General features: G+C 43.7%; 1 protein-coding gene across 1 annotated transcript; it reads right to left on the reverse strand.

Moving 5' to 3' along the window:
• Positions 1 to 768: 768 nt before the first annotated feature.
• Positions 769 to 5117, reverse strand: IRX2 (iroquois homeobox 2). Its single transcript, XM_058035456.1, has 4 exons — positions 4875 to 5117; positions 2660 to 3065; positions 1535 to 2275; positions 769 to 812 (listed from the first exon to the last, which is right to left on the reverse strand). Exons 1-4 carry the CDS (start codon positions 5115 to 5117, stop codon positions 769 to 771), a joined length of 1434 nt encoding a protein of 477 aa, XP_057891439.1.
• Between the last annotated feature and the right edge of the window lie 21914 nt (positions 5118 to 27031).

Genomic DNA, 27031 nt, shown 5'->3' on the forward strand with positions numbered 1-27031 from the left:
TGGCTTGCTGACTTTTTTCAAAGCAATTGTGACACCTACCTGTGGACCAAGGAAAAAACCAGATCATCCAAAAATCCTTCAATTAAACTCCAACACCATTAAACAGGGTGGCCGGGAAAGGAAGTAAAGCAAAATTCTTACTCTTTTAAATTCTTCTAACAAAAATAGAAGTTAGTTGAAAAATATAGGCAAGGTGATTTTTTGTTGTTGTTGTTGTTTATTTAGCTCTAAGTAGTGGAAGTATTCAGAGTGCCTTTGCTAGCTAGGCAAGAGCCAAGTCACAGACTGCCTTGCATAAGATTCATAGATTCATGTCGTTTTCTTACAGTTGTCCTTTTTATTTTTAAATACGCAGCCACTGCGTAAAGTCCCACTCAATTTTAGCACTGCCACGTGAGCACAAGCACTCTGTTTCTAAATAACAATACCTTCAAAGGCTTTTTATTTTTTTCCTGAAGATTTCTTTCCGTAACTTTTAAGCAGTCCCTACGGCTTTGCCTTACACAAGCGAAGAGTATGCAAAGTGAGGGAACTGTCTAACCTGGCTTGAAAATTAAGACAAACCCAAGAAATAAATGTAGTCATATGGGGTTTCTGAAAACAGCAGAAAAAATAATGTTTTACTTTGTGACCAAACTCTCAAGTAACGAAGCAAGAAATTAACGTTAAGCGAGTCTAGAACTGTGCAGCACGTCTCAGACCTGATGCCAAATGATCAGTGTAATAGAAAATGTTCTCACTTACTTGCATTGCTGTGTGATTGCACTTCTATAGGTATGGTTGTACTCCTACTGTGCAGACTTCAGTGGGATCTGTCAAAATATAACCATCAGTTAGTCACAGGACACAGCCAGCTAACTAGATTATACAGTCTGTGTAGGTCCCAGCCCTCACTGGTGCACAATTTGCAGCTGGGGCGTTTAAAAGACTAGCCAATATTTTATATTTGCCTGTATCTCGAGTAGTTTTGTAGGATAAGATGACAAGCATATTAGTACAAAACTTTTTCGGGAAAGAAAACCCCAAAACCCAAACAAACCAAGAAGCAACCAGTTACAAAAAATGTCACGCTCCGCGTAATTTCACGTCCAAGGTCAGCAATTATCTGAACCCAAAGCTGAAAAAAACCCCGTGAGAATACTGGAAACAAAGAGAGTCAAACCAGTTTGTCAGGAAAAAAAAATTACAGGCAATGACACCAATGCTGTCTGGATGGCTTTGTGTGTAGTTTCCCTTTTTTAAAAAAGAAAACTACTTTCAAAGCTGCATCTGCAGCCTGTGAGACTGATCTAAAATTCGTGTTTCACATTTCCTCTCGCGGTTCTTAGGGGCAGGTACCGATACGACGGCGGCACGCCGGTTTTAATCCCCAGGTTATATGAGTGCCCATCTTCGCTCTGGCAGCGATGGCACCGAGCTCGCTGCTTTTTTCCAGAGAAGGTTTCAGTATTTACAGCGCGCAGGGGACGTTTACGGGTCGGGGGAGGAGGACGAGGGAGAAGGGGGAAGAAAGCGGCAGAAACAAGTCACCTACCTTTCTTAGAGTCATAGCTAGAGGGCCTGTAATGTTCTAGCTGGTTAGTGATCGTTTTCAAAGAGTCACTGCTCTGTTTGTGGACAGAGCTGGCATTTAGGACAGTCTGACTTAGTCCCTCGTTTGAAGCCACTGCTGCCGAGTTGTATCTCAGGATTCCCTGGCTCTGCAGAGCGTTAAAGTTCCCATAGTTTGTATAATTGCTATAAAAAGGTGAGGTGTAATAAATATGCCTCCCCAGGAGGGAGGAGGGCGAGTAGGCAGCGCTGTGCGGGGCGGAGGCGGGGGTGGCCGAGGATAGCGGCGCGGGCTGGCAGCCTTGGCCCAGGGTCTGACTCTTGAGGTCCGAGGTGGCGATTTCGGCCAGAGACCAGAGCTTGGGCTTGCTGGCCGGCGTCGGGGGGCCGGGGGAGGCGCGGGGCCCCAGCGCCGCCTTGCCAGCGCTGCGGGCGGCGTCGGCGTGCGGGTGGCCGAGGAGCGGGGCCTCCACGGCCGCCAGCGGCGAGGAGGTGGCGGGCTTGGCCGGCGGGTCGCGCTCCCCGCCGCCGCCGTCGTCCTCCTCGATGTCCTCCTCGTCGTCCTCGTCGTCGTCCTCTTCCTCCTCCTCGATGTCCTCGTACTTGTCTTTGCACTCCGAGCCCGACTCGCAGAGGGGGTCTCCCGCTCGGCAGGGCAGCTTCTCGCCGTCCGATTCGGCGGAGCAGGAGTGGTCCGTCAGCGAGTCGACTTGCAAGCTGATCCCTGCGGAGGCCCGCCGGGCACAGAGAGGCAGTGAGGAGGGGCGGCAGAGCAGAGCGGGAGAGCAGCGAGCCCCGCCACCGCCGCGCCACCGCTGCGGCCGGGCAGGCTCAAGCCACGCCGGCCTTTTCCCGCTCCCAGGAGCATCCATCCCCACGGGCCGGCTCCTCCGCGGCGCCCCCCGCACCTCCCCGCCAGCCGCCCCCCGCCCGCCTCGGCCACAGGCACCGATCGGCGACAAGTGACCGGAGCAGCCGGACGGGACGGGTTTGGGGGTCGCTTTTGTTAAACGCCGCCCCCCTCTCCTGCCCCGCTGCCCCGCTCCCGGGGGACTCGACGGGGCGGGATGGAGCCACCCCGCCGGGGCCGCAGGCACCCCACGCCTACCTTCGTCCTCCGCAGAGGTTTCGTTGCTCTCGGGCATCTTGTCGGGACTCTCCTCCTTACTCCTCGCCCCGTCGCCTTCGTCGTCGTCCTCGTCCTCGCTCTTGTTCCGCGGGGCCCAGGTCATCTTGTTCTCCTTCTTGAGCCGCCGGCGGGCGTTGGCGAACCAGGTGGAGACCTGGGTCAGGGTCATCTTGGTGATGATGGCCAGCATGATCTTCTCGCCCTTGGTGGGGTAGGGGTTCTTGCGGTGCTCCTGCAGCCAGGCCTTCAGCGTGGCCGTGGCGTCGCGGGTGGCGTTTTTCCTGTACGCGGGGTCGTTGAGCTGGTAGGGGTAAGCAGGGCTGCCGTACGGATGGTAGCTGATGGCTCCGGTCATCCCCGTCGTATGGGCGTCGTAAGGGGAGCCCTGGACAGAACAGAACGGTGGGGTTGGCAATTTGTTATTGCTGATAGCCATTAGTGAGTTGTCAAGGCGAGATCGGCGGTTATATTTGTATTTCCCCGGGATGGTGTCTTGTATCCATATTCTATGAGGGGGAGTAGCAGCACCCAAAGGCCATTAAGTTACAATTGCCCCCCTCCTTCCTCCGCCCAGCACACAGACACAGGCACACGCGCTTTTAATCTTTCTGGCTAATTTCAGCTCCTTGTAATTGAATATTTCCCAATATAATTTTTGAACCGCGCAGACATTTTAAAGGCCCTACAGGTAGCGTCTTGATATCAACATTTCTCTCAAAGGTTCAAAAGATGTTTCCTTTTTTGCTATAGAAAATACAACAAAGCAGCCACTTAGCAATTCACTGCACTAATGCATTGCAAATCCAATTTGCAAATCAGAAGATATGCACCGTTTCGAATTGTTCAAATGCGATGTAATTAGCATTTTAATTCGCTCTTTAACGTTTAAATTGCGCTTATTTAAGTCTGCATAATGCAAGAAAAGTTAAAGATATCCCTAAGAAACTCGCTAACTTTCAGCACGTCTCTGTACCCCGCAGATCGGAGAGTCGTAGGCTCAACATCGCCCAATATCCCTCACAGTTCACAACCTCGCTGCAACTTCCAGCCACTCGCCTACTGCTTCTCGACAGGAAAAACAAGAGAGACCCTCAGATTTTTTTATATCACCCCGAATAAAGACTGCACTACAATTTATGCACTGTATTATGAACAGACGGAAAGCAAGTAGTTTCCCTGCCACTTTGCAGGGAGAGAGAACTACCCCGCTGCCATCCTCTCCTAGGATATCGACAGCGGCTCTAGCCTCAAATTCCGAGCACAGGTCTTTGTGTGTACGGACTAGATATGTGTCTGACTCTCTGTGTGCACGCGTGGTTATAAAACTATATAACCATCTAGACGTGCAGTTTATTTATATAGTTTATGGTTTTATTTATGTACTTTATGCACAGAACACACACAACACGCAATTGCAACTGCTCCTTAAACTAATAAGAAGAAAGTGAAATCCGAAACTGCGGCCACTACGACCATTTTGGGTTTAAGCGAAGCTCACAGATCGCAAACAGATGCTCCTTTTCATTCCGAAAATCCAGTTAAACCATTAGCACAAAACACACTGAAAGTAAATAAAACCACACGGGGATAAAGCCCCCAGCGCCTCTAAACACCGACTTAAAAGAGAGAGAGAAGAAAAATTAGGAAAAAAAAAAAAAAAAGGAAGAAAAATAAACCCTCCCTTGTGCTATCACTGCGAAAAGAAAAAATACATATTAAAAGAAAAGAAAAAAAAAAAAAAAAAAAAGAAGGAAAGCCTGGGACACACAGACACGGGAACGGGGGGCAGAATGAAAGCATCCAACCCAACCCAACCCAACTGGCCGAGACCATCCGTATTCCCTCAAGCAAAGCGCCCTCCCGGCTCCTCAAACCGCGCGGAGAGCCCGGGACCCAGGCCGGCACCGCGCCTGGCCGGGACGCGAAGCGGAGCCCCGGCCCCGGCCCCGCCGCTCCGTTCCGCTCCGCTCCTCTCGGCTCGGCTCCGCTCGGCTCCGCTCGGTGCCGGCCGGGCTGCGGGGCGGCGCGGAGCGGAGAGCGGAGCCGGCAGCGGCGGCGGCGGTGCGGGGCACCCGCTTGTGCGGCATGGTGTCGGGGGCTGATGGTGAGTGTGTGTGAGGAGAAAGGCTGAGGATGATGAGGATGAGAATGCGGATGCTAATGAAGAAGGAGAGGGTTTCTCTTCGGTAGTTACCATATAGGAGGGGAATCCCGTGGCGGGGTCTGTGGAGTACTGGAGCGGGCTGGTGAAGCCTGTGGCCGCCGCCTGGGCGGTGAAAGCTGCCGATCCCGGGTAAGGGCTGAACGCCGATCCCGACGAAGACCTGGCCAGCTCCTCGCTCCTGGGGGCCGCCAGCGCCGACGCCCCGTACGCCGGGCAGGAGTACAGAGCCAGCGAGCCGGGGGGCTGGTAGAGGTAACCCTGAGGATAGGACATGGCTTGCACTGGCGTGCACAGGAGCAGGGAGGGGGCGAGGGTGACCGGCCCTGCTGCTGCCGCTGCTCCTGGCGCTGCTTTCGTGCTCTCCCTCTCTCCCGCCCGCCCTCCCGCTCCCTCCCTCCCGCCCTCCCTCCCTCTTTCTCCCTCCCTCCTTCTCTCTCTCTCTCCCCCCCCCCCCCCCCCCCGATGGCTCTGTGCAGTTATGTAGAGAATCAGAATTGTTATAGGCTCCCCCCCATGCGCACCCGATCGGAATAAAAACAAACAGGAGGAAAAAAAACCCCAAAAGAACCCTCCAAATGGAAAATTAGTAGGAAAGGTCAGAAATCTATCCGGGAGGGGAAGGGCATCTGGGAGAGATGGAAGCACAGAGGGTTAATAAAAAAAGAAAGAGAAAGGGAAAGAAACAGAAGGAGAGAGGAGGACGGGGGGCGGGGAGGGGGGAGAGAGAGAAGCGAGACCCCGAAATCAGAAAAGTGGCTGCTGCATATGGAGTTCTCCCAGTCAGCCAGCCAGCTCCCCCAGCGCCTGCGAGCCTGTATTTTGGGGGAAGTATAGAGTCTGGAGTGAAGAGTTGAGGGAAGCAGCACTCGAGTTTCTGAGGGACATTGGAAAACAGAGCTGTCCATCACCGCCGCTCATCTGCATAGCCCGGCGGGCCCGCCCCCTCCCGCTCCGGCCCCGGCCCCGGCTCCGTCTCCTCCCGCGGCCGGCAGGCAGGCGGGGAAGGCAGCAGCGAAGGGAGGCAGGCTTTGTAGTGCAAGGCAGCCTCTCCGGCTGCGAGCACGCCGCTGAAGCCAAACGATGATGCTGCTCACCAGCTCCTCTCCGGACTCGCGGAGCCATGAACACTCTTCCGCGCACTCTCCATTACACACCCTCTCTCTCTCGCTCTTTCTACATCCACAGGGGCAACACAGAAGGACGCGTACAAGGGATATCTGCATCCCCTCCCGCACGCACTCTCCGGAGCGCTGCAGGCGCGCACACGCGTGTGAGATGTGCGCGCTCGCACGCGTGTGTGCGCGCAGGGCCGGGCGCGGCGGAGCGAGCGCTTGGTAAAAGTGCTGCCCTATATGGTAGGGAGAGCAGCAACTGCTCAAATCAGCAGTACAGGAGCGCACTGTCCCTGGCAGCGTGAACTTAACAGTTTTGTAAGTTGCCACAAACAGTGACGATCTAGTCATGCAGCGCGTTTGCACGTGAAGGAAAAAAAAATCCCCCCATCTTTCTTTCAGTTCTGTTCTTCCTTCGCTGAGGCGCGGGCAAGAGGCCTGGGTGACTCCTTCCGGGGGGCTATCTGCATTCTCCCCTCACCCCTTCCTCCTTTTGGCAGATCAGATAAATCTCCTGGAATATAGTATCTATGTAATTAATTTCTTCTGCCCTCTCCCTTCGGCCCTGGACACTTTCAGCTTCCAGCCAGTGCCAGCGCTGCTCGGGCCGGGCGCAGGAGGACGAGGCGGAGGCACCGCTCTTGTCTCCTCAGTGCAAGCCTAAACACACACGTCTGTGTGCACGTACATTTCTTTAATGGTTGGTCCAGAAGGTCCCTCCAGAAGCCGGCGGCGAGCTGCCTACCCTCAAGCTCTGCCCTTTGCTCCCGGGACGAGTCGCGGTGCCCGCGGTGCCCTGTGCCCGTGTCCCCCTACCCGCGGTGGGGCCGGGGCTCCCTACCCGACACCCCTTCAGTCCCACAGCCCCGGGGCACGGCGCTGGGCCCTGCCCGTCCCACCCAGCCGCTGCAGGGGCCCAGGCGTGCTAGGCCGCTCCGCGCATCCCGGTCCGCACCTGCGCCCCGCAGGGATCGGGGTCGGTCCGGCACGCAGGGATGGGGCCGCAGCTCTGGAAGCCACCGCGCTTCCCACAAGCCCTTCACACGCAACCTTCAGCAAGTTACCAGCCCGGAACGGCCTCGTTAATGTTGTTTAAGTGTTCGGGAAAAAAGAAAAAAAAAGTTAATGAAACTGTGTTTTATTTTCAACATTTATGAGTGCGCACTTAAATGAAGTTGCTTGACATTTATGGCCGAGTTCTTCGTGAAGTACCTCGAGTAGTTTTAGTCAGGTAGGATGGAGACGATGCCGGGGAATCGGTTGGCCACGGGCAGGAGGGGAGATGGCAGTAGCTGAAAAATTGCGGGTGTACAGAGCAGCATATTGTTAATCAATTAAACATGCAGCTGATAAAAAAAAAATACACTTGGAGAAGCGGTTTCAATAGCTTGGCGCACACAGCGGGGAAAATGCCGTGCTGGAACTACGGTCAAACCTCGGGATGTGTAAAGTGTCTGATGCAATCCAAGCTTTCCGATTTATTTTTCTATCTCAGTTTTTATTTCTCTCCTTTACTCTCCTCATTTTCCGTGAAACCCACATACCAGTTTACCCCTGCCGCTACAAGCAGCAGCAGAGATCTGGCCACCAGACATACCGGATTAATTCCTATCCAGATCTATCAGCTGGCCTGTAGAAGAGGCAATCCTTAAAAAAGCAGGTGAGGGGGAGGAGGTTAACACCAACAGGTATTTCTTGTCATTAACTCCCGACTTCCTGATAAGAGAGTGATAAACAACTGGTAAACTCAGTGCAACAGATTACAGAAAAGACATTTGCTTCCCTGCTTGGTGATTAATGCGCATATATTAAATAAAAATAGAAACTCTAAAAACAAGGGCTGTATATAGAACATATTCATATTTCAGTATTTCTATGGAATAATCGATATCAGGCGACTACATCTGAATAGTCAATTGCTGTGTTCCGCAGACCGATTTCTAAGTATATGAGCTCTGCTTCTGAAAGGAGCAGCAGCTGGAGAGCCGAGAATGCAAAATTAATTATAACATTATAAAGTCATACATGAATCTCTCTAAGCCAACCTGCACGCCTTGCAAAATGTGCTATACTCTCTGCATTTTTATTTGGGAAGCTGTTCTTTTTCCAGGAGAAGTGGTGTTTATCTTCGCGAATTGATTGCTTTTAGTTCTTCCTCTTTAATAATTAGTGGAACAATACAGATTGGGAATACAATGGCCGTTGTGTTTACATTATAACAGGGGATTAATGCTATTAAGTGAGTGTTACAGTTATGACCTGGGAAGAGTACTTAAATAAATACCGTGATCCCCAGAGAACTGATGTAATTCAGCGCGGAGTGTGTGTAGATACGCACAGACACACACGCACACACGAGAGATACAAATCTCCATGCGTATCTACACGCATAGCCATATGCTACACACGTTAGGTCTACGTGGCCATCCGTGTAAAATGTAGGTGCTAGTTTTGCCTCCATCTGCATGCCTTTCCTCTACGAGAATAAATTTTTGTGATTTTAGTGTGAGGAATGTTTAAATCAGGAGGAACGTTATTCCCCTTCCTCCAGACACATAGAGCAACAGATTATATTTCTGATGTTTTAATTTGTGCAGTCCAAAAATATTGTTTCATATACAGAAACAGGGTTAATTTCGCAATCAGAGATTAATGGAGTAAAATATTATCATTTCAAAGACAAGTTCTTGCGTTGATTTGATTTGCATAATTTTTGTATGGCTTCAGAAAGGAATGGATTTAGCCACTGCAAGGAGCCGGTATGCATTTTATTACAAGTGCACCACTAATTTGACTCTGCACAATGTGGAGGACTAATAGCTGGTGGGGTCATTTAAATATAGCTGGCGAAGGCTTTGCAGTACACAAACCAGAAAACTGTTTCAATAACGTTTCTAAACAGCGATCAGTGTCTGTATTTAACTTCTTCTCGGAGTTATCTCTGTTTGATTTGAATGCCTTTCGCAGGGAAGAGGTTTTTCATTTGCTTGGCTCCACCGCCGAAATCTAATTTTCCCACAGTACTACCCGTTACTAATACAAAGCCGTCTAACTTGCGCTGTTAAACACCAGAATAGTATTACATGCACTTTTTATTGGTAATAACTGTGGCAAATTAACATGCCTACACAGAGGCATTAAGACTTTGCACACCGTGTTTTTTATTTTAATAATCTATTCATTAGGTCAGCGTTTACCTTTCCGGATTTTAAACTGCGACCTCGCCTCGTCTTCTTTAATTCAGTTTCTTCCAGCAGAGCTGAGAAGGTAGACGAGAGCTCCCCCACCACCCCCTGCTATCGCTCATTGCTGTCCTGGGAGACAGGTTTTGCGTTTTGTCATTTATTAGCTGCGTCTCCTTGCGCCAGTGACAGGGGCTGAAGTTTCGGGGCGGGTGAAGTTGAAAGCCCCGTCTGTGGGGATGGGGCTCCTGCTGCCTCTGCCCGGCATTCGGGCGTCGGCCCAGGGGCCATGCACTCCGGACCCGCTCCCCCCGGCTTTACACAAGTGAAAGAAGAAGGAAAAGCATAAAAACACAAGCAAGCCTCGTTGGGGTGAAGGAGAGGTTTCCCTCCCCGGGAGGGCTCCCTGCGGCCCGGAGAGGCGCACACGCCTGTCACCCGCACAATGCCAATTGCCCAATTGTCGTGACACCGGTCACAGCAACTTTTCAAGCAAAGAGAAGTGGAACTTGGTGGGGTTTGAAGATGTAACACAATGCGCAGCTGAAACAGTTTCCTGTGACATAACCACACAATGGTCTGGGAATGCTTTCTCCTTTCTCTCATGAAATGGGGGACCGCCACCATCTCCCGGAGACAACGACGTTAAATAATAGACTATTGTATTTAAAAATAACAAATGACACACGCGTACTGTGCAAGCGGAGTTGTCCGGTTTTCTAGTAAAAGGAGCCCAGTTTACAGGGCTCCTTCCCAGCGAGGTGCCTTGCGGGAGCGACCCGTGCGAACGCGGGGACACGGGGTGCGCTGGGCGAGCCCTTCTGGAGCTGTTCGCGGGGTCAGAGCGAAGAGCGATGAAAACGGCGAGGGAAAAAGGAAAAGAAAGAACTTTTCTCTGGCCGCCTTCGGGATGAAATCGTTAGTTCAAGCCGCGTGTGGGAGGGGGCGCTGTGGCAATGGATTCTCCAGCGCTCCCGAGCGCTTGCAGCGGAATTGTTCATGGAAGATCCTTCCCTGACATTTCTTTTAGTATTTCGGTCATTACTTTTATTAACACTGTTATCTAACTTCCTCCCGTAATACCTATACTAAAAGGTGGACTGTTCGCCTGAGTTATGGTCACTTGTTTTCCTCTGGGCCCAATTTTTTTCTTCCTTTTTTTTTAGTTTTTAATTTTCAGTTCAGAAAAAGTGCAATAGTGCACTTCATTTTTAAAATACAATGCAAGAAGGGTCTGCCCAGGATAGCGCCGAGAATTTAGACTACTCTCTTTAACCCGAAAAGCGTAAGAACAGATCCATACGAAACACACCCCTTGTTTGCAGCTTCTTATTAAAAAAAAAAAAATAAAAAAATCCCCAGGGCGTCTGTGGCTTCGACAATTTGCACTAATAACGGGCCACGTCTTTTCCAGGATTTACCTTCCTCCTTTTGAGACCTTATTGGGGGAATGCTTACGAATAAATAAATAAACCCAAAAACCAAGCTAAAGCGGGTTTCTAAAAACCAGATCTGAGCCTTAGGAAAGTTGCTTCCCTTATGTCACACTGTTATTAAGATTGTTAGTAACTTTTCGCCTAGGGAAATATAAGCAAATGCGTATCCGCAAGTATAAAGATATAAGATAAAAGACCTCAAAAGCTTTCCTGGAGCCTGCTATTTTCACCTGAAAGGCAGACAGCGTTTCTCAGGGAGAAAACAAGTGTACGATCCACAGATGGGATAGTTCATCATTCTCAAGGGGAAAATGGGACAAAAAGAGAAGTAAAAAAAAAAAAAAAAAAGAGGAAAGGAAGAGGAGAGGAGAGGAGAGGAGAGGAGAGGAGAGGAGAGGAGAGGAGAGAAGAGAAGAGAAGAGAAGAGAAGAGAAGAGAAGAGAAGAGAAGAGAAGAGAAGAGAAGAGAAGAGAAGAGAAGAGAAGAGAAGAGAAGAGAAGAGAAGAGAAGAGAAGAGAAGAGAAGAAAAGAGAAGAAAAGAAAAGAGAAGAAAAGAAAAGAAAAGAAAAGAAAAGAAAAGAAAAGAAAAGAAAAGAAAAGAAAAGAAAAGAAAAGAAAAGAAAAGAAAAGAAAAGAAAAGAAAAGAAAAGAAATCACACTATTTAGTTTCTGAACCAGCCGCGAGCAATGCAGGCAGTGAGGGCAGGGGCGCGCAGGTCCCGCCGCTGCCCAGCGGAGCCCGGCTGCTCCTTGCAGCGCCTCGCTCCGTGTCCGTGTCCGCGCCGGGCCGGACAGCGTCCCTGCGCCGGCGGCACGGAGGGAACGAGGGAACGAGGGAGGGAATGAGGGCGGGAGCTGCGGGCAGGGCCGGCGGGCGGCGCAGAGCGGGCTGGGGCGCACGGGCCGGGGCTCGGAGCCCCTCGGGCCGCTCGCTGCCGGGGAAGGAGCGTCCTCAAGCCCCGCGCGGCCCCGCGGGAGGGAGGGCGGCAGGCAGCGCCGCGTCCTTGCCTCTCCCTGCTTTTCCCGCTGAGCCAGCGCGGCTCGGGAATGCGGCTCCAGCCCAGCGTCCGCAGCGCCTGGCGCGCTTGTGAAGCGGGAGGTGGACAGAGCACAGGAAAAGTGGGACGGTGGAACTGGACAGTCGCTTTATTTCAAGGGCTCACCTTGACATGGATTATTTGGCACAGGGATAGTCAACAAGTAGGTTTGGGCACTCCGGTAGGCGGGCTCCTGGGAGAGCTTCACCCGGAGTAGTTGTGTATAAATGGAGTTCTTTCACTGGCTCTCCCGCATACTTATGTCAGAGTTAAAGCTGTTTTCAGCAATTTTGAAGTCAGTCTGCCTTTCCCTGTCTTGTTGCCATAATCTGTTTGATCACCACTTTTAACACTAGAGAGCACCTGCTCACCTGCTTTGCGCTTTTCTCTCGTTCATTCTCAAGCACCTTCACCTCCATGTGTGTACACGTCTACCTGCATCCTTCCTTTGTAGACCAACAACACATTTCTAGATGAAGCCTACCCACACTCCCAAACCAGAAAGTCTTACTCTTTTCTTTAAATAGCCTTCCTGAACAATGAGACCCCTTTGTATCCTTTTAAACCTAGGTAGTTTCCTTTCTCAGAACAATCAATTATTCCCATTGTATGTTAAAGCATTTTGAGGTTGATGGAGCATTTCCAAAAGTAGACAGAAAAAAATAACAGAAAATCTGTCATCACAGTCAGGAAAACTATTACATCTTCATGTACTTAGCAATAGCATGATGTATTAAAACAAAATCTATTTTAAACCAATGCATAATTCACAAACACACAGGTAGAATTATGGTAATCTTGATTTTTTTCCATTAATAAGCAGAGTCAAGGGCAATTGAAGTTTTTATTTTCATAAAATTTAAATTGATATTTCCTTTAAGTCAATATTGAACTCTCAGTGTTTCTTGCATTTAATTAAGGAATAACTTCAAATGTTTTTTTCTTTTTCTTTTTTGTTTTCCTTTATTCTCTACTTTAAAACTTTACTCTGAGTTAGAATCTTTGAATCCGGGGCAGGGGGAATAGTCTTCATAGCATCAGTGCCTGTATATGAACATTGACCAAGAAGCCCCCCAAATATTGTTTTGAATATTGAAACAAGCTAAAACCCCCAAATTGTTTTTTCTAATTCATTAAAAAATGCTATTTACACTTCTTCATATGGTCTCACTGCTTTTCTTGGCTTTGTAGCAATACTGGAGTAGACTGCCAGTTGAAACAAGTTTACAGCCTTCCCTTACATCACGTAAAGGAAAGGCAGACAGACCATCTGGCCCCTAGCTTTTCAACCTAGAACTGTGCAGATTTTAAGTTACATTTGTCTCAGAAAGGCTGGTCATGATTCTATCAGTGAGAACTCTAACCACGTACACATTTCCTTTCATATATCCAACCCATTTCCATCATAAGGGGCAGAGAACGAAAATTCACAAAAAAATGTTTTGCTTTTCATTCCTTCTGATATCAAAATGACTTTAAGAATGACATGAGCTGTTGACTTTGTTGTGTGTTTGACTATGCTCAGCACAAGAGTGGGATCTTGGAGCTAAAATGCTGTGTATAGGCTGAATCTTCACTCTAGGGAAGGTTTGAGGAGATTGTATTGTCTTGCTTGTAGCAAGACAGTTGTAGAAAAAGAAATCTTGACTGAAGTCTTCTAAAATATTTATGTTAAACTAATGCCAGTACAAATTAATTAAGAGATTTTCTTCAGCTTCCAAAAATATATTTTGTTTTTAAAATGAGGGTTCCAGAAATGTGAAAGAACAAATCCCTTCATGCTTATCAAGAGGCAATGAAATCTGCTTTATGCAGCACAGCCTTATAACACATGACCTTTTAATGTATCACTAAAAGGGAAATAGTGAATGATCCTTTTTTCTTTGCTTGGATGTTCCCCAATTGTGAATTAGTGAAATCTTTGAAGGTTGTGCCTCGTCTGCACTTTTGAACATGGACTTTTGAATTTTGTCATGAATTATGGGATATCATTACTTTAAACACGAAAGATACACAAAATTTAAATTCTATTTTGCATGCAAATATACCATTCGATTTTTTCATCTGGGGTCCATTTGGTGTAGTCCATGAACATGAAAGATAGGAAGTGATAAGGATGGGAATAAAAAATCCCAAATAATTAACCAGCAGTTTCCATTATGACACATTTTCTCAAATAATTCTGTCCTGGGATCTTCATGGTTATAGTGTCCTGGTCTTTGAGTTCTTTAAAGCTGTTGGAGCTCAAAACAAAAGGAACCCAAAAGTTTCTCCCTTTCTCTCACACTTTCCTTCCCCTGCATCGACTCCTTTACCTTCACTTAGCTGAAATTTTCTATAAAATAATGTTGTGCCAGATCATCATGACTTGGCAATGGTGGACTTGCCTTTGTGACCTTCAAAGGGAGTAATCTCACCGGAAGAGCTTTATGAGCTGCTTCTTGCTGTTTGAACTCCAGTCAACAGTCAGATATATCAAATATCCTTCACTATAGGTTGGCGAGACTTCCTTATATACTAATGACTCTTAATTCTGAAGATATGCATTTTTAATAAATTGTTCAGCATTGTTCTTTTAAGAATATATAATAGGTCTTTGGATTTGCCGAAACACAGTTTATACAATATATGCATTTGCAAATCAGTTAATTTCTTTTTAATTTTGTTTTGTTTTGTTTCTAACACGTCTTGTGCTCCAGCTGAATTTATGAACCTTACCAGATTTATGAGCTCTACCCACTAAAAATATTTCCATGAGCTTGATTAAAAATTATGTATAAGGGGAAGAAACATTAATTCTAATCCTTGTCAAAAGTACAGGATTTAAAGGAATTTTTTCCACTGTAAATATGCTTGGTTTAAGTATGCAACTGAAAGAAGAAACAGTACACTTAATACACTGCACTCTTTTTATTATTTGCTTGTTCTGGTTTTACCTGATTAATGGGATGGTCTCTTTCGGCTCTCTTGAAGTAAGAGATGTTGCTTAAAGGTTGCTTAAGATAATTGTTAGCCCATGAACACCTGAAACTTATCTGTGACTTTTACTCAGAACGAGTCTTTTACTAGTCTTTTGCTTCCTTCCTTTTCCACTTTAGTTGGCCGCCTACCAGATTTACTGTTTACAAGATTTACTTTATTTTTTTAAAATCACTGCTTAGTGTTTTGGTCAAAGCCATGGTTGCTGCTTAGTTTTCAGACTCACAATAACATTCATAGGAAAGCTCAGTGAAGTTTTTTTTTTTTTTTTTTTAAGAAGTAAATAATGTTTTTATCAATATTTAAGATTAGTCTTTTGTGTTATGTACAAGATAAAGAGACTCCACACTTCCAGGTGCAGCACAAATACACAGCTAAAAGAACAGTTCCCACCCTTCACAGTAAATAGGGCACATATATACAAAATACCAGTCAGGAGGTATTATTTCTAACAGACTTTTACAGATCCGTTGTAAGTTCAGAAATATAAACTATGTTTTCCAACTGAAGACTTTCCATTAGGTCATAAAAACAATGACAGAAGAATCAAAGGAAATGTTAAGAGGTGAAAGGCTGTGGAAGCAATTGACTTTTCCAGCCAAGAGGCAGGACCAAGTGCACAGCAGGACTAACACAGGTGACCACTGAGCGTACCCACAATGTGAAACTTTACACAGAATGAGTCATGAGACAAAGCAAATTAAAAACTCCCAAATCCACTGTGCCTGCATCTGGTGTTATTACTCTTGCGGGCAGTTTACTGGTCCATCTCAAAGGGACAAAAAGACTACTCATTTGCATGGGTATAGTTTCACTCTTTCTATCAAAGGAGGACAGGGTGCTAACTATTAACATTAGGATATCATCAAGTAAACATTGTCATGGCAATTACACTCAGACCTGACTTCCTCATCATTTAGCCTGATAGGAGAAGAAAACTCAGTAAAGCACATGAAAGCGTCAGCAGTAAGTCTATTCTCTTAATTACTTTTATCAAAAATGGTTTAAGAATTGCTTCCTTCACACAGCACTTGTTTTTAAATTTTTTATTACATTTTTCATATTCAATTATTGACATTTATGGCAAAACTCACTAAAATTATATATTTAGTGTACTTTGGAGCTGATCACTTGATCTTTCTTGGTTCTTTAAAACATGCCTGGGAGGCAACAGGAGAGGAAATTCAGCTGAGGGACCAAAGGTTGGATTACACACCAAGAGAAACATAGAATTGTTGGATTGAAAGGGACCTTAGAGATCACTTAGTTCTGACCCCTCTGCCATAGTGAGGGAGACCTTCCACTAAACCAGTCTGCTCAAAGCCCCATCTAACCTGGCCTTGAACATTTACAGTCATGGGGCATCCACAACTTTGAGAAGGTAGATTGTTGCTTTGTCTCATACACTTGAAAATTCTATACTTTAAAATATTATGCTTTTATTTAGTTTCACAATTAGACATTCCTTTTCTTTGGTTCAAGTTATTCCATGTGATATGGAAGTTTTAGGGTTTGTCAGACTAACATATTAAAAGTATCTATCAAATAAATATATATAACAATAAATTGTTTCAAACATTAGAGCATTCCCTGTATATAGGAACGATATATAAAATGTTAAATTCACATCAAATTTTGAGATAAAACTCAAAACTAATATACAAACAGAGCACACTTTACAAATCAGGAATGTGTACCCTCTGGACCAGCACGAGGGATTCCAGGTGAGCTTATCAGGACAAAATCTGTCTCAGCTCACACCTCCTTCATTTTCATTTGACTACATTAATTTCTTGTGGGAGTATGAAGGTAACTGGGATGATACCCATTTGGGATGACCGAGGGTTCCAAAGGTTGAAGCCTGTGGTCTGCACTGTGGAGGGCACTTCCTCCACTGTGTAGATCCAAATGCTGTGTAGGGACTGGGCCCATGGACACTGGTCTGATGGGCCCACTGCCCATGGGCACACACAGGGGACCACAGACCACAGCACTGCTGTTTGGATCAGCTGGCTGAGGAAGCCAGCATGATGGCAGGTCAGAAACAAAATACGACCAGGGGTAAATTCCTGTGGCTAAGATCTGTCTGAAGAATCTGCACCAGCAGCTTGGCCTTGATTTTAGGGAGTATTTTGGCATTGCTTCAAGAGGACTTCTGTGCCTCAAAGACATTTTCAAAGTTGTTTCAAATAGTTGCTCTCTCAGAAAACAGCTATGTTGCAAATGATATTTTACTGTAAAGGTTATTCTGGGAAATCCAGGGCTGAGAATTATTACTTTAGCACCAAGAAAATTGGTCAAAATGCTAATTAAAAACAGAATTATAAAAGATCTAGCTGAAAATAATATGATGGAGACAGATCACCATGGCTTCTGTAAAAGAAATCTGTGCCTCTGTAAGATATTCACATTCTTTGTTCACATTAATTATTGGGTGTGATAACAAGAGAGTGAATACAAGAAGATTGGAAGACATGATTTATTTGGACTTTCACAAAAGATTACAAAGTTCATCCTGTAAATCTCGTGAAATAGCTAGGCTCAGTAAATAGACATGGACTTTCTTATCAACAGGTCTATCCACTCATCAATTCCTGCTGTTCTCAGTGTGGCAAGAGCTGAGAAGCAGGATAATTTTCAAAACCTACTTCACCTTTGTGATGGTACCTTATCCAACAGAGCAAAGTATTCCTTATAAAGGTGCAACACCGATTTCCACAGCGACATATTAATTGTTCTACTATATTTCTACTATTGTACCTATTTTTTATCGCTTTAATAAGTCTGATTGCTCTTCTGAAAAAAAATTACCTGGTTTTTTTTGCCCCTAAACAGTTTCTATCTCTTCAATCTGTCATTGTACAAACTTTTCAGTGTCTAGAATAATTTTGTTCATCTGCCTCTGCTTTTGTTAGCAACTTCAGCAAATAATTTCAATTTTGGGCAAAGAAAGTCTTTGTTCAAGATCCTCATTCTTTCTACAGCAGTGCCAGAACACCCAGAACACAAGACTTCCCAGAGCTCCTCCAGGAAAAAACTAAAATTACAATGACCAAACTTGGTATTCCTATGATTTCAAAAAGCCTTCAAAAAGTCAAAATGAGAAAGAGAAGGAGAGAGAGAGGAAGAGAAGGAGGGAAAGGGAGAGACTAAAAGAAGAAGAATGAGAGAGCTTGCCAGTGAATTCTGTTTTTCAGATTAAAAACAATAAAAGAGGAAGATAACATTGATTCAACAACAAGGAAGATTTGTCCTCCAGAAAAACACTAGAAAAAACAGAAGTCCCCCATATGAATTCATTAGTACCAGAGGACTCAGTCAATAAGAAACAGAGCAGATACTTTTAATCTCAGGGACATCAAACTGATTTAAACTGCATTCTCTTCCAGCATCCTGGTACCTGCTGTGATCCATATTCATCCAGCATTACTAAATAGGGACAGCATAAACCTAACCTATGTTGACACACTCACACAGGATTTTTCCCTGTGACCTAGAATTGTGCTCACCTGGTACTTTGGGAGCCTGTGTAGATTCAAAAGCAAAGTAGCTTTCCTCCTGAGGTGTGATACCAGAACTAATAAATGCAGCTGACAGTGGGAGATGGGGCATCTGCATGGCCCAGCAGCAGGACATAGGGCTCAGCATTTTGGGTCAGCGTTAGCTCAAGGGGCTCTTCTTCCAGCATGGTTTGATGGGCTTGTACATTTCTGGGACATCTGTGAATGTGGGAAAATACCCTGTAGGCTCTGTTTTTCTTAAGACCACAAGTTCTCCTTTTCTGCTTAACCTCTCGGATCTTCCTCCTGTTCAGGAGAGTCTTTAGTCTGCAAAGGGAATGTTGCATTGTTGCATGTTCTTCACCTTGCCCTCAAAATAATGATATTTCTTCAATAATTGAAATCCACTAGTGATGGTGACTCCAGCTTTGTTTCCTCTCTAAATTCCAAAAAGGAAACTTTTGTCATGCCCACGAAAATCTATGGAATAAAACCTGCTGAAGTATGTTGAGGCTCTCTGTAAAACAAGCCTTTAAAATCATTGTACCTGAAGTGATCAGGTGAGATCCCCAGCTAACACAATCGAATTTACAAGCAGGGAGACAATTTCTGCCAGCACAGATTTTGGCCCATAATTACTCTAGGGAGGTATTTGTGTGGAGATCACAGGATGTTTTGTCCTGGAGTGTCTGGCACACAGGCATCTAAGAAGCACTGGGCAAAATGAGAAGAGAAGGAATGCAAAAGAAAATGTGAAATAATAAAAGGCAACAAAACCCATTCATGACATATCTGTTTCCAATTTTATTCTTAACAGATCTGGGTTTCTGGTAGGCTTTTCTGGTTATGACTAAACAAACTCTTTGGGAGCACTTCTGGTCTGTAGGGCCAGAAAATGTTTTGTGCTTACACGTCTTTTGGCTCTTAATGTTTGCTTATTTGTGAAAAATTTCAACTGTTTTTTTTTTCTTTTTTTTTTTCCCAATGGAAGCAGAGATATACACAAAGATTTTGAAAAATTGTGTTAATTTTGTTGAGTGCTTCACTTCGAAAAGAACCTCATAATTTTTTTAAAGAATCAAATATTTCCTTTTTCATTATTTTAAGTCAAGCATTTCAACTATTTAATTTGAAATAACATTCCATTTTGAAATTTCCTTTAATTTTTTTTTGAGAGAAACAGTTTTAAAATGTTTTTAAAGCCACATAAAATATTTTGGGTTGCATCACTTTTATAATGTTTCATGAAACTATAAAACAAAAAATAGTTTTCAATTTAATCTTAAAGAAGCACTTTCCTTTTTTACTTGTTTTTTTTTTTCCCTGAACTCCCAATGAACCAATATCCATTTTTCCCTATCTGGCCTATTGAAACTAAATGAAGAATTATTAAGATGTTGACTAATATATTTTTCCCAATATTTCATATACATTTTAGAGGTTGTTTAATCTCACAAATGAAATTCAATAACTGTTTCACAGTGTTCCTATCACTCACATATCTCTCTAGTGCTGAGGAGCAAGACTGGGGTGGGTCACTTTGGGCTCCACGTCTTATGAGAAGACAGACAAAGCTTTGATGAGGATCTAGACCTCTTTTCTTTCCTGCAAGCAACTTGAAGAGACCAAAGGGTCTTTTAAATGAACAAAGACAATTTGTATAGAATAGAAATGAGAACATTTAACTTTATAAATAAAGAAACAGTTTCTCTCTCTGTGAGGACTAAATATACATACATATATAAAAGAAGAAAAGTTTATAAACAGCTTCATTCTTCTCCCCCTGTGTTGTGTTAGGTGGGCACTTGTTTCCAGGTTTGGTTTCAGTCAATTTATTAACTTTTTGGGTTGCAGCAAGCTCTGTGCAGTCCCCTCTGATCCCTAGGAAGTTTTTTTCTGTCATCAAGGGAGCCTGGCTCTGCACATGTTCCGTGCTCCTTTCATGAACCTCTCCTGAACAGCAGGCTTCCATCTCCTCACTAGAGCCCTCATTCTCTTCTCTTCTCCCCAGTAGACCCTGAAGAAGCCTGGGAGCTCCTCCTATCCTCCTCCTCCCACTCAGTCCTCAAGCATGCTCATCTGCACTCCAGGGAAAGGAGGAATCTCTGCTCCTTCCAGGGGGTCCATCTGACCTAGTCGCTCCCTTTTTAAAGGAACCGAGAATAAAAAGTAAAACAGATGCTGTCCAAAATAAACCTTTTCACATGCCAGAAGAGAAAATCAGCACATCTCCCAGGCTTGGTTCTGTCAAACCCTCATCATGTGAATGCTTAGGCCCTCCAGCTGTTTGTTTCCTGTGTATGGAGCAATGAGACCCTGTTATGGTAACTTCTGCACAAACTGGCCAAGATCCATCGGAATTTTTTGATCCAAAGCTTTTTACCCATTTCCAGATTGCAATTTGCTCATTGCGTTTTACGCAACACATGAAAGCAGAGAGAGTTAATCCAAGACTGTTTGTTTCTCTTTCAGGCTAATGAAAATGGTAAGGGCTGGATGGCCATCATTGTCTAACATGGTTTGCCTGTGCCGAAAAATCCTTGTGCTACCATGTAGGGGCTTTGATAAACAGGCTGGAATTTTTGTGTATCACCATCTCTTTCTTATTCTCCCCTCAAAATGTGCTAATTGCCTTGACCTTGGCAGCAAGTGCCAGTTGAGGTCCTCTGCAGCAGCCTGAGAGTACCTCAATGTCTGTATGGATGGGGGCCAGTAATTTGTGGCAGAATTAGACAGAGAGAGCAGGGTGAAGTTGAGAAACATTTTCAACATTTTTACTGCCGTATCTCACTGTCTTGCTATGTTCAGGTGTCTTATTTTCCTTCATGGAAGATTAATGGAAGTGACTGATGATGGTTTCATGCGGTTTAGGGCCAGAAAGGATTATTAGATCATCTTAGCCTGACATGCCATGCGTTACAGCCCGTAAAAGGTATATGCACATGACACGGTGCAGTGCCGTGCAGAGATACACATGCTACCTCTGAACAAATTAGCTCAGCTACAGGAAGCAATAAAGCTGCATTAGCCTGGGAGCGGCGCTGAAAGCGCTACAGCTAACGGAGTCCAGGCGCGGCGGCTCCCGGCTGTGCTCTCTCCAGGACCCAAACTGTCAATGCCAGACAGGGCTCAGATGCCTCTAATAAATTTCCTCTACCGAGCAAACTATTTGGATTTAAACTTTGCAGTTTTTGGGGATGCTAAGATGCGTTTCACAGGAGAGGTGAAGACCATGGCACCGCTGACTGGAGGGGATTTCTCCACCAGTGCTCCTCACGCTATCACTACGAGGAAAGCAAAATCTCATTAAATCTCTGCCCGGTCAGAGGCTGGTGTGAGATGACCCACAGCAGTGGAGCTCAGCTTTGTGTTGGGTGGCCCCTGTCACAGGCTATCTCTACCCACAGTCTGTGTGGAGGAACCTGGCAGCTGAGATTTTTGGCTTAGAGTCCTGTTTAACTAGTCTCACAGCCAGCTCTTGACAGCTAAGGCAGTGTGTGGAGACAGGACCACCTCTCTGCTTCCACTCAATTATTCTTGTTTTATAAGACTGTGGGTCATGTCACGTCTATTTTTATTTTTTTCCATACACTTGCACTGGTAGTGGAAGTGGTTAACTTTAAATTGATTCTTTTGCCATAGTTTTCGAAAACAGAACTGGTCAGTGTATAGGCACAATTTTCAATCTTTATTCCTGAGTATATTACTTGGTAACATATTAATATTAACAAATAAATTGGGGGTGGGAGGACGGAATTTTAAGCAGATTATTAGGATCATTCTTCATGATACTCTTGGTTGTCTATCACACTAATCTTTGAGTTATCTGCAAAATTTATTTACAAAGATTGTTATACCACCTTTTAGATGACTGTCACACGTATAAAATAACATGGCTAAATAAATGCATATAAATAATAAAATAATATGGCTAAAGAACAGGAATGTCTAGTCTGAGATCTTTCAGTGAGCTAATTTCAACCTGATCTGTGTCATCTCTGTCAATTTTAAAGTGCCCTGCATTTTGGAGAAATCCAGATTTATTATGCTAGCACACATTGATTAGACTTGTAGTCTTGACAAAAATGGTTGTTTGGTCACAATTTTTTACCCAAGCTAATCTGTAAATAGAATTCTAAATTCAAAATCTTTTAGTTAAATGAAGTTGAGTGATCTTCCATCAGAATTGTATTAATACAATTGGAAACATTTTAATAACTAGAAAATTCCCCATTTTTTGTGTATTTACAAAACATAATGGTGGTTGTTCAAAAGTAGGATTGGTTTCTATACAGCTTTTGCCTGTAAAATATTTTCATACACTATGTTAGTTTAAAATGATACCATCTTAGCACATATTTCATCGTGCCATCCTCTGAAGGTGATAAACTCAGTCCCTGGCATTTTATTGAATGTGATTGGTGTAGTGTTTTGTTAAAATGACACCCCCAAAATTTCTGTGGAAAATACACACCTAGCTACAGTTTGCAATCATACATAACCTAGAGATTTTCTTGGTCCTCTACATTTAAATTCTTTTTGTTAAATTGTATTGCTGTAGTCATGGTAGCCTGAAGGTACATTTAGGGCAAATTTTGCAAGGAAAGGGGGTGATTTTACTAAATTCATAGATGCAACTGGATAAAGCAGACAAGCTTTTGGATGTGCAGCCCTTTCTTCATGTTGAGTATATTTTAACTTGTGGTTTATAATGCTTTGTTATTTACTCAGGTTTTATATTAATATTTTATATTCTAGTTTGTTTTCAATCTTCTTTTAACTAGGATATCTTCTTGCTCTGTAAAACATGTTTTACTTGTGAACCAGGCTTGTGTGTATCAAGGATTTTATTTTTTGACAGGTCTCATATTTTGAAAATACTTATCACTTTAAATATGTGGCTGCAATGACTGTTTCATTGCAAAATATACAAAAACTAGCCAATGAAAACTATATATATGTATGTATGTATGCATGTATGCATGTAGGAATATATATATATGTATATAAGTATGTATATGTATATATGTATGTATATAAGCAAATAATTTGGTCATATACTCAGTCTGCACAAGGTAAATACAATCAGATCATGACATCTATACCTAGAAATAGTTTCTTTTATGTTAGCATTTAACTCCTAGTTAATTTAAATAAGATCCAAAACAGTTATCTTTTTTGATCTCAGGAGTTTCTGCAAAAAGATATTAACATATATTATTTTTAGAAATGCTGGAAAATTTTTTGATGCATGAGATGATGAGCAAGCTTCTTCCAGGATGAAGTCATCCCTATTAAAAATTTTAACTTTGTCACACATTAAGGACAGATGTTAAAGAACAGTACAAGCTGTTATCTACCGTGAATAGGTTTTGTGTTGTGGATTCTACAGACTGGCCCATAGATTTTTCTTTCAGTTCTTTTTTCTTCTATGTAGATGCTTTATGCATAACATTTGCCTCCCATTCTGACCTTTCAGAAACAACTAAGAACATCTTTGATGAGAAGACACTGTCTGTGCATTTCCCCCCCCATTTTATGCTCATGAGAGAAGCTGGAAGTTTGAAAAGCTGTTTTAGTCATAACAACTACCTTTCCTTATTTCCAATACCAAATGCAGAATATTTCTTCTCAGGCAAGAGCGTCTCTAGCCGCTGTTTTTATTATCTAGGCTCCACTGACCAATACACAAATAGTTAAAAATGTGTTACTTATCTGACCACTTTTGCTTACATTATTGTGCGGAGGATACCATAAAACTGGTTTCAACACTTGAGGATATCTACTAGGATTATCCTGTTACCATCCTCTGCCTTCATGGTTACATTAACAGCAACCTAATACCTTACCTAGAGATTATCCCATCCACTACTGAGATGGTATCCATTAGAATCATGCAATCTGTCCGTAGTATTTGTGTACACCACTGAGTACACGCTCTACCTCTTTAGACTACTGGTAAAATTACTTACAAAGGAAAGAAGATATATTGTTATAAAGAGACCTCAAACTTTAGAAAACATCATTTTCAGATTCCTGGGAAAAGGCATTTCTTACAAAACTGCCACAAGAAATGGAGAAAGATGAGAAGCTTAATGATATAGACCAATAAATAATTATCACATTTTCCCATCAAAATGTATTTCATTGAGTTAATAGAACTACAAAGGAATAATTAAGTGAAAAAAAATCTCCATGTTCATAATGGCATAAAAACTTTATAATAATGAAGTAAAATGGTCTCATCATTATAGAAGCACATTAAAAAACACACATTAAAGCAGTTTCACTTTCATTAAGGTGCACCTAAATCCAGAAACAGGAAATACAAAAGTTTTACAATTTAGAAAGTAGCTAAAAACGATGATATTTATCTTTTTCCATACAGGATATAAATAAATAATACCACTGGAAAAAATAAAAACAGCAGATATGTGTTTGTTATCTCAGCTATGTAATGGCACAGACATGCCTTAGAAGCCCATAGGAAAAATGTCCGAGGGAGGTGGCCGAAGTAGAAACCCTGCAACAAATACACAGTTAAAAAATTTAGATGTTACGGATAATTAAGTAGTGCTAAATAATGAAATTGTAGCCAAATATAGCTGCCTTTGACATGTTAATGGGGGTGTGAAACACCCATCTGTCTGTTGAGTACCAGGTCTGGAATGGTGATGGTTCTGAAAAAGAAAAAGAATCCATGTTTGTCCTTACCTTCCTCCTCCATCTTTGAAGTTTGCATCTCTACTCAGTGCCTGTTGCAACCATCTTCGGTTTCACCATACTGCGCTCTAATTTTCTCCCCCATATCTGTGCCATCCACACAGGGAGCAGCTATAGTCAGGATGTCACACTTGGGGAGTGCAGCAGCTGTGCAGATCTACCATTTCTTTTAGCATCTGCAAGAGGCAGAGCACAGGGCATGGGGTGGCCTGCCTGCGCTGGCAAACACATCTAAGGACACAGCAGCTGCCTCACTTCTGAGCTCGCTGTGAATCATGATGCCACTCTAAATTCCTGCATGGGTAGGGCAATTTGTCTTCATCCCCCAACACTGAGTTGCAGTTGTAGGCCATGGTTTCACTCTAAATAAGTAACCTTTATATTCCTTTTCTTCTGCAAACAATCAACAGAAATCTAAACATGTGCATAACAGAATATAGTAAGAACAGAGCTCTAAATTTAGAAGTCATACATTTGGGATTTCAAAGCTGCTTCAAGTGCTGTTAGTACTTTTGGCAGCTCAGATTTATGTTAATTACATGAGGGTTGCTGGAGATGTCTCTTGGTGTCTGGACATTTTTGGTTGTACTCTGTCTGTTTTGGTTTCCTGCATGCCACAGTCTTCAACTGAAGGTCAAATTTTTGTTGCAGCACTGAAATCACAATTCCACACAAATTCTCAGGGGCTGGAGAGAGCCGTATTGCATAGCTTGGGTTTCTGCAGCAGTATGGACTCAGTATTAAAAACCATTTAACATGTGACTACTGCTGAAGGAAGGAGGCACAGCTGGCAGCTGCGTGGATGAGCAAGCACATTGAATGAGGACATTTTTCAAGCACTGGTTGGGGAGAGAGAAAAAAATGCAAATAACTTCTCTGGCAGTGTTTATTTATTTATTTTGGAGCTCACCCTATTGTTTATCATCATGATAGTTTTTGACAGATCATGTGTTGTGGTTACTTTGTATTTCAGAGGCGGATGTTCTGATATACGGGATTTTGTCCAACCCACTTATTAATAGCAAGGGATAATGAACTTTCATAACGGCCCAGTTTATCATATCATATGTTATGCCTTGTCTAGGGTGAATATTTTCATCCCTGAAAAGATAGACAGTAACTTACCATAATTTGTGACAGCCAGAATGTCTTTGCCAGAAAATGTGATGACCAAGCTGGGCAGACCACTTGGACTGTGCTATCCAAAGCCACCTGATTACTGAATGTGTTTGAATAAGAATTTGTGAATGCCCAATCACTGCAGTCATTCTCCCCCTACAACAAAATGTGGCAAATGATAAGTCCATTGCATTTCTATGCAAAACTTCTCCTTCTTGTCCCAGGTGTTTTACTTCACTCAGTCACATATGGCATCAAGGACAACTGATCAAAGAGATGCAGCAAAAAATCTGCTTCAGTCACAACATCAGCCTTGTAATGTCCAAGCCTTGTATCAAATCTTGCATATATTTATGGAAGTTGTGTTTCCAGGAGAACTTAACAGGAGGAGGTGATGGTCTGTGGATCCTGGCCTTTTTCACGCCACCATTCCCTTAAGGTCTGTGGTGGCAGCAGTCAACTGCTGGCTGCACAGAAAAGCAGTCTCAGGTCAGGATTAAGGATAGAAAAATAACATTGCCATATTGTGAGTCCAAACAGGGAGGGCATCAGTGTCCAGTTAGTAGAGCTTGGTTAAAAGAAACCATGAAGGCAACATGGAAAAGTCTCATTTGGCTAGAAGCTGGCTCAGAGATTCTCAAGAGATTCTCAGTGACTGCAGAGAGAACTGAATTTTTTTGGACACAGGGGCCAGGACAAGGGTGGTAATGCTTGAAGTGGAAGTGAGATGGAGAGGGGGGAAGAGTAGAATTAAATGAAGAGCAAAGAGGAAAACCCTGGAGAATTAAGGTAGTTGCGGTTGTGTGGTGGTTTATTTTTTTTTTTTTTTTTGTTTATTTTTTGTCTTGTTTTGGTTTTTGGGGGGGTTTTTGTTGTTGTTGCTGCTTTTTTTTTTTTTTTTTTTTTTTTTTTTTGTGTGTGTGTGCGTGTTGGTTTTTTTTTCGTTGTTGTGTTGTGTTTTGTGTTTTGCTCCTGCCCAAATGGATTTTCTTCTTTGGGTAAACTGCTTCTTTCTCCCCAGGAAAGGGGAGAGTAGACAGAATGCCCAGGACTACTTGCTGCCTCCAGGAACTGCCTGCTTCACCCTGTTTACAGCCAG

This window comes from Melospiza georgiana, chromosome 1, assembly GCF_028018845.1.
Source record: "Melospiza georgiana isolate bMelGeo1 chromosome 1, bMelGeo1.pri, whole genome shotgun sequence".
Classification (NCBI taxonomy): Eukaryota; Metazoa; Chordata; class Aves; order Passeriformes; family Passerellidae; genus Melospiza; species Melospiza georgiana.